Genomic DNA, 7500 nt, shown 5'->3' with positions numbered 1-7500 from the left:
CCGTTTTCTTTTACTAGTGCTAGCTTTTTTTCAGATAAGATTAACAGTCAATGCTAACTTTCTGAAATAAAGTATGGAAAACAAAATATCTCTGTTTATGTCCACCAGAGGTATGTCCAACTTTTCTGTTCTACGTTTATTTCATTTATATTATGCCTCAGACCTTGATATTCATTCAAGTGTGAGCTAGCATTAGCATTTCTCCATGGAGATGTTTTAAACAAGATTCCATCATTTCTTGCTAGCACAAGTTTAAAAAGTTTGCATTAGTGATTGAAAAGGTGAAATGACACGATCACCTGACAGGATTTATATTTGTGGTCATGGTCTTTATCTCTAATGCTAGCTAAGCTAGCTAATACGTGTGAACCTGACAGGAGGTTCATTCATACTTTAAAGATTTGATCATCATCAGGATTTCACAGAGGATTCATGTTCAAAATCTGTATTGCTAATCCTAGCTACGTGGCTAACAGGATTTCTGAGAGGATGTTAAGTCATATTCAGGAATGTTCATGAATTTAGCTGGTAAATCTAGCTAGCTGGCTAACATGAGCTAATCTGACAGGAGATTTGTAAGTCTTCTTTATAAACCTGTATAAATCTATAACCATTGTTAATGGTAACGCTAACCAGATTACTAACTGACAGAATATCTAAAAACATTTCAGTTTCATTATAAAACTACTCTTTTGAGTGCCAGGTGTTTCTCAGAAACATAGCGCAAACAAGATTATATCATTTATTCTAGAATTAAGTTATAAATGTTTGTTTTATTAACTGAAAAGGTAAAGTGACATAATATTTGTTGTCAGTCATTCCTCTAATTCAGTTGCAGCAGGTGTTTCTTGTTAGCAGTTAGCATACAGTTTTAGACATTTTTATTGCTTCAGAGCTTTTGTTTTTCTTCAGAACTTTTCGGTCTTTCTCTTTGCATCACTTCCGTGCCATTTGTTTCCAGTTCCACAATACTCAACTTTCTTTCTAAACTCTGCAAAAAAACGTAGTTTCTTATTTTTATATAATGTAGTTTCTTATCTTATATATATATATATATATATATATATATATATATATATATATATATATATATATATATATATATATATATATATGCAATAATTATAGTCTGTGTGTCTCTCTCTCTCTCTCCAACTGTAGTAAGAAAGAAAAGGCGTGAAAGTGGCCCAATTTTCCCCAAGTGTCGGACAGACGTGTAACAGCGGCCATGACTGCGCCCCCTGGTGGCCTGGAGGTCTGCAGCTGGCCGCATTCTTTCTTTCCCTCTCTGATTGTAATACTACTGTACGTAGTACACACACACACACACACACACACACACACACACTTTGACGCCTTTGAAGACTTCTGAAGACTAACTGTAGAAAGTACTGAATGAAATGTCATAGACTTTGTGAGTGTATTTAAGATGGAAGTTGTGTTCACAGGAAGTGATGATCTGCAGTGTATCGATCACAGGGATGTTGTCACCAAGCAATAATTCTTTATAAATCTCAGATTGTTGAGTTGTGTTTTAATTGCCTAATAAAATAATTATGCTTTAGATGTGTACGAGATGGGTTTATTTCTAAATATGGAGGACAGCATTCCTTCTCTCCCTCTTTCTCTCTCTCTCCTCCTGTGGTTATGCGAATGGTAAATCTGTGTATATGGAAATTCTAATGCAAACAACAGAAATGAATACATGCAAAAAATATTGCAAATAAAAATGATTAATTATCCTACCCTTCTTCTTGTACTCTTAGATAAAGGGTTCTCTGTATAGTTAAGATTGTAGTTTGTATAATTAAGTTGGATCCTTAGCGACTTTTTCTCTAGAATATTGTAGAATTCTGTTAAGAACATTTAAGTGTTTTAGAGCATAATCCAACTGGGAGTGAAAATATTTTGGAATACTGTGTGGTGATGATAATATTTCGTGTGTTATATCATCAGACTGATCACTGGTACATGCCAAAATCGCACCACAGACAGAACTCACCTCACTGAGTGAATAAAGTCAGTTTCGGGGGACTGTTAGAGTTCAAATGACACAATAACACAATAAATAAAAGTGCACAGTTTATTGATTATTCTATTGCATTCTTTTATTTAGAACCATTTCACACCATCATTAAATCATCATTTATTCTCTCGGGTTCTTTTATTCACCGATTTCACAAAGCCAAGCAAACAAGACGCGATTATTGCTGAGAAGATTCCGGAAAAAGAAATTCGTCCAGTTTCGTAAAGTTTTACATAGATTATTGATATTTAGCTTCTTATACCTGAAGTCTAGATGTGCTATCATGGTGAAGAAAAACAAAGGGGTTTTTTGGTATGTTCATGTTTGACAATGCGTAATAATAATAATAATAAGTTATTGCCTTATTTATATTATTTTGACAATTGCACCAAAATAGGAGCATGTTTTTAAAGCACACACAAACCTACATTTTTACAGACACATGCATAGATGAAGTAATTATATCTCGATTTGGGACACGTCCACGGTTTAAAGTAGAAAACAGTCAAATTAGGCTACGCTTCATGCACACTTCTGTAGCCTACTTACTTTTCTGTCTTTAATGACTCAGCAGTCTGCTTATAGATAAAATATGGCTTATATTGTGAAACTTTCTCCGTCCCAAATGCTAGAATTCCTCACTTTATCTTTCACGCTAATATCTAGCAGGCTGTAAGCTAGCTAGTGAACATTTCTGTTCTTGGTGTAGCAATGTGGGTTAAAGTCTAGCGTTTGGGACGCAGTAGAAATCTATTTACACATCGAGCCTGTGTGAGAGGAGTATGGTGACACTGCAGTGGAGCCTGAACTGCGCCCCCTGCTGTTAGAACGCAGAAGCGCGTGTTACAATCTTAATCTGAATTCCCTAAAGCTGAGTTTGTGCGCTGTGGTGCTTTTACGGGTGTGTGTGTGTGTGTGTGTGTGTGTTATTTCTTCAGCATGTCCTGCAGTGGTCCTGGTAGATATTTCATCATCGTGTCCATGATGCTCTCTTCCTCTTCGTCTTCGTCTCCACAGCCGGACGGCACGGCCTTTTTCGGGCGAGTCAAACTACCTTCACTCGCCGCATCCATCGCACCCTGAGCCTCAGCCTCGGCCTCCTCGCGCTTCTTCAGCCCGTACTGACACACACACACACACACACACACACACACACACGTGCGCAATTCAGACAACCCTAATATTATGACAAATATATTGCAGTCCTTTATAAAATAATAATCACAGCATACCATGTGTTCCCAAAGTCCTAGGTTTCTATGGTATCTGTGTTCTAGGTCTCAGCAAACAGTAGTTTCCTATGTTCCTTTAATTCTATGTTTCATGGTTGTATGTACCCAGGATTCCATATTTCCTGTGTTCTATGTTTTCAGGATTCTACATTCCCAAGGTCCTATGTATCCAGGGATCTATATTCCCAAGGTTCTATGTATCCAGGGATCTATATTCCCAAGGTTCTTTTACCCTGGGTTCTATGTTTCCAGATATTTATATTTCAATCCTTCAAGGTTCTATGTTCTTTTGGTTCTAAATTTCTAGGGTTCTATGTATCTATGTTCGGAGGCATCTGTTTCAGGGTTCTATGTTCCTTGGGTTCTCAGGCGAGACTATTAACGGTCATCATATGACAAGAAGTGAAATCATTATGTAGTTAGAACGGATTCCACGGACTCGAGCACTTTCTCAAAATGGCCTACTACTGTACGCTGCAGTGAGGGCACTAAGTAGTACTGAGTTTAGTGATTTGGGACAGACCCCGGCTGCTTGTGATTGGTCGGTGTGAGGGGGTGTACCTTGTCTCGGATGCCCTGGCGGAGCACCTCCCTCTCAGCCTCCATCTTAGTGTACTTGGCCTTCCTCTCCTCCTCCTGCTGCCTCAGAGCCTCCTGTCTCTCTTCCTCTTTCTCTTTCTCTGCCTCGGGATCTTTGTCTTCCTCTCCTCCCAGCATCTTCCCCACATCAGGAGGCCCGCCTTCACACACACACACACACACACACACACACACACACACACACACACACACACATTATACTGGTGTTTATAACCGCTGCATTTGCTGATGGCTGATGTGTGATATTGACTCATATACACCTGTCTTTCTCACGCTGTCTCTCTCTCACTCTGTACCTCTCTCCATCTGTCTCTCTCTGTTTTTCTCTCCATCTCCCTCTTCCCTCTCTCTCTCTGTCTCTCCATCCCCCCCTCTCTCTATCACTCAATCTCCCTCCCCCCCATCACTCCATCTCCCACTTCCCCCTCTCTCTGTCTCTATCTCTGTCTTTTTCTCACCCCTGTCTCTCTATCACTTTGTCTCTCTCTCCCCTTCTCTCTCACTCTCTCTCTCTCTGTCTCAATACTGTAAAGCACGTAGTGATGCAGAGAAATACTGAATGATTAAGCATGATCTCTCTCTCTCTCTATCTCTCTCACTCACACACACACACACACACACACACTCAGAGCAGTGGGTCCTGAGTCAGCAGCAGTGTTGTGTGTGTATATTTAACATTACGTTTAAGATTACTTCAGCACTCCCCTCCACACTGTGGGTTTTAGTGATTTCATCAGCAAATACACACTCAATACAATCTATTTAATTGCTAAGACTAATAATGATGATCATTGTATTGATCATTATATAGTATAGTGTCCCTACACACACACACACACACACACACACACACACACAGATGTTTGGACTGAACACGGATAACATTTACCTAGCAAGAAACAAAACAAAACAAACTTTCATTGCATCCATTCATGAGCCATGCGGCTGTCTGCAGAGGGCTGCTAGCTAACATTGTGAAAATGTAACATTTATAAATATAAACTCTTAAATGTCCTCAGAAATCCTGTCAGGTTCACTCGTTACCTACCACTTAGCCTCAGTGGTAATTATGAATATTAATAAATATGACTGCTCTCATTTAGATAGCTAGAATTTGCGGTGAGCATTATGAATTTGACAATCTTGTCAGAATTACTGTCATCTTAGTTAACTGTACTGAGATGCCTAGCTTAAGAATATGCCTTGAAATCTTGTCAGGTTAATTCATGCTAGCTAGCTGGCAAGTGTTAGCAGTAGATTTTGATCATGTCTGAGTAATAGTTAAAAATTCTGTCAGAAATCTGGTCAGGCTAGATCATTTAAACTAGTTGGCTAATATTAGCAATGAAGATTCTGAACGTTTATGAACATCATCTAAAATTCCTGTCAGGTTAGTTCAGGTTAGCTGGCTGCCTAGTGTTAGCCATGAACGTTAAGAAAATTTAGGATTATGATTTTAAAAATTCCATCTGAAAACTTTTCAGATCATTATATAGTTAGCAAGATGAGGTTAGCGGTTCAGTTATACACTTTTATGAGCATGGCTAAAAATGTTCGGTCAGAAATCCTGTCAGGTTAGCTCATTTCATCTGTTTTTAACATTTATGAATATTACTCAAATATCCTGTCAAACAAACTTTTCAGGTTAGCTTATTAGCTAGCTGGCCATCGGTATCTGTGAGAATTCTATATAAATATCACCTAAAATTCCTGTTATTTAGTTCATATAAGCTAGATGCGTAGCAAAAGCAAGGAAATTTATGAGCATTTATGAATACGGTTTAAAATCCTGTAAGATTAAATCATGTTAGTTAGCTAGTTACTGTTAGAAGTGAGGATTATAAATATTTATGAATGAATTATGGCTAATGAATCCTGTCAGATTAGCTCATTTCAGCTAGCTGGCAAACACTAGAAGTTTATATAAATTTACATTTATAAATATGACTTAAAAATCCTGTCAGGTTATCTCATGTTTGCTAGCATTAAAAGTAAAGATTATTACCATTTACAAATATGAGTGTACAATCTCAGAAATCCTGTTAGCACTTTTAGGGAGCTTGCTAACATTAGAAAGAAAGATTCTAAACATTTATGAATATCATCTAACATTCCTGTCAGGGAATTCGTGTTCATGTTAGCGAGCTGCCCAGCGTTAACTGTGAATGTTTTGAACACTTATAAATCTGACTTAAAAATCCTCCCAGGGTAAAACACGTCAACAATCTAGCTAGCGTTAGCAGTGAAGATAATAGATTATAGTTAGAATTAGCTACCCATGTTAAATTACGGTACAAACATTTTATGAATATGGCAAAAAAAAATTTAAATCCTGTCAGGTTAGCTCATTTCTGCTAGCTGACTAACACTAGGAGGAAAGATTGGAACGTTTATGAATGTGACTTCAAAATCCTGTCAGGTTAGCTCATGTTAGCCAGCTAGCTATCAGTCTGTGCTCAGGAATTCTCCTGATATCTGAGTGCAGTGTTACAGAATGACTGCGGCTGAATCCAGGACAACACTAAGCACTGCTGCTGCGGCACTCAAATGCTGACTCAGGCCATTTAACACAACCTCTCCATCACACACACACACACACACACACACACACACACACACTGCACCCACCTCCCAACGCTGCTTTCATTATGAAATTCATGGCTCTACTGTAGTCACAGGGATCAGTAAAGAATCTTGTGTTAGCACACCTGCAGAGAGGACAGGCAAAGACACTGAGGATGCAGTCATGCAGAAACACTTCATCTTTCATTTTGAATTTCGTTATTTATTCGTTCACCTACCCCGAGGAAATTACGCTAAAGGTTTCATCAGTAAAGTCATATTTTTAATTACTGAAAAGACCAGAGCGGACAAGAATAGTTTCTGTGTTTATTCATTTTAATTATTAAGTTTAAAGTGGAACTTCAGTCTTACAGTCTTCTCGATTCCTGATACGATTCCAACTTGAGAGGCGGGACTAAAGGGGGCGGGGCTGTACCGAACTGCGCTGAGAAAGGAAAGCGATTCCTTTAGTTCAAGATGGCCGCTGATAGAAATTACATTTCATCATTCAACTGCACGATGAAGTTTAGTTTATCGCACCAGCAATAAACCTCAAATGTTTTTTACTTAGCCACTGGAACTAACTACATGTTTAGCTAACACCTAACTAGAATAAGTAGATCTACCTCAACATATTGACAAAGAGAAAAGCTCCTAATGCCATTTGAAAAGATCAGTATGATCATAAATAATACATAGATATATTTCATTATATAGCGTAATTATGTAATACATCTGCTCATGACCTGGATACTTCTGTAGGACAAACAATTAACCTATTACAGCTAGCTAGCATTGTCAGTGCGACTGTGCTAATGATCATTCTCATTGTTGATGTTTACAAGTCAATTTAATTCTCTGGCTTGTTGAGTCCTCAAGTGCAGAGTCAGTTTGCTAGTTAGCTAGTAATGTTAAAAACTGTTTACATTGCTTCTGTCACCGTAAATCCGATTTACGATTTGATCGGCAAACTTAAAACAATTGTCACTGCACAACACTTTTTTTAAAACGTTTTTTTCTGTTTTTCTATTCCAATATAAATTGAAATGTTGCTTCTTTGCTACACCTATTGATTGGTTT

General features: G+C 38.0%; 2 protein-coding genes across 5 annotated transcripts in view; one reads left to right on the top strand and one right to left on the bottom strand.

The window, feature by feature from the left end:
* Positions 1-1564, top strand: part of tmod1 (tropomodulin 1) — a 14995-nt gene extending 13431 nt beyond the window's left edge. For all 3 annotated transcript variants that reach the window (XM_017461131.3, XM_017461133.3, XM_017461134.3), the window contains one exon: positions 1162-1564. In XM_017461131.3, the coding sequence (XP_017316620.1) occupies positions 1162-1180 (19 nt within the window). In that variant the 3' untranslated portion in view covers positions 1181-1564. The remainder of the gene's footprint in view (positions 1-1161) is intronic.
* Positions 1565-2069: 505 nt separating this feature from the next.
* cplx2a (complexin 2a) overlaps positions 2070-7500 on the bottom strand; it is a 7463-nt gene continuing 2032 nt past the window's right edge. The window contains exons 1-4 of one of the 2 annotated variants that reach the window (XM_047152313.2): positions 6793-6860; positions 6487-6566; positions 3820-3998; positions 2070-3147 (exon numbers count right to left, since the gene is read on the bottom strand). In XM_047152313.2, coding sequence (XP_047008269.1) covers positions 2953-3147; positions 3820-3998; positions 6487-6517 — 405 coding nt within the window. In that variant the 5' untranslated portion in view covers positions 6518-6566; positions 6793-6860 and the 3' untranslated portion in view covers positions 2070-2952. Of the gene's footprint in view, positions 3148-3819; positions 3999-6486; positions 6567-6792; positions 6861-7500 lie in introns of those variants that run through there. The other variant, XM_017461146.3, reaches the window with a different exon arrangement.

This window comes from Ictalurus punctatus, chromosome 29, assembly GCF_001660625.3.
Source record: "Ictalurus punctatus breed USDA103 chromosome 29, Coco_2.0, whole genome shotgun sequence".
Lineage (NCBI taxonomy): Eukaryota > Metazoa > Chordata > Actinopteri > Siluriformes > Ictaluridae > Ictalurus > Ictalurus punctatus.
Note: the sequence above shows the minus strand (reverse complement) of the source record. Positions and strands in the feature narration are given on the sequence as shown.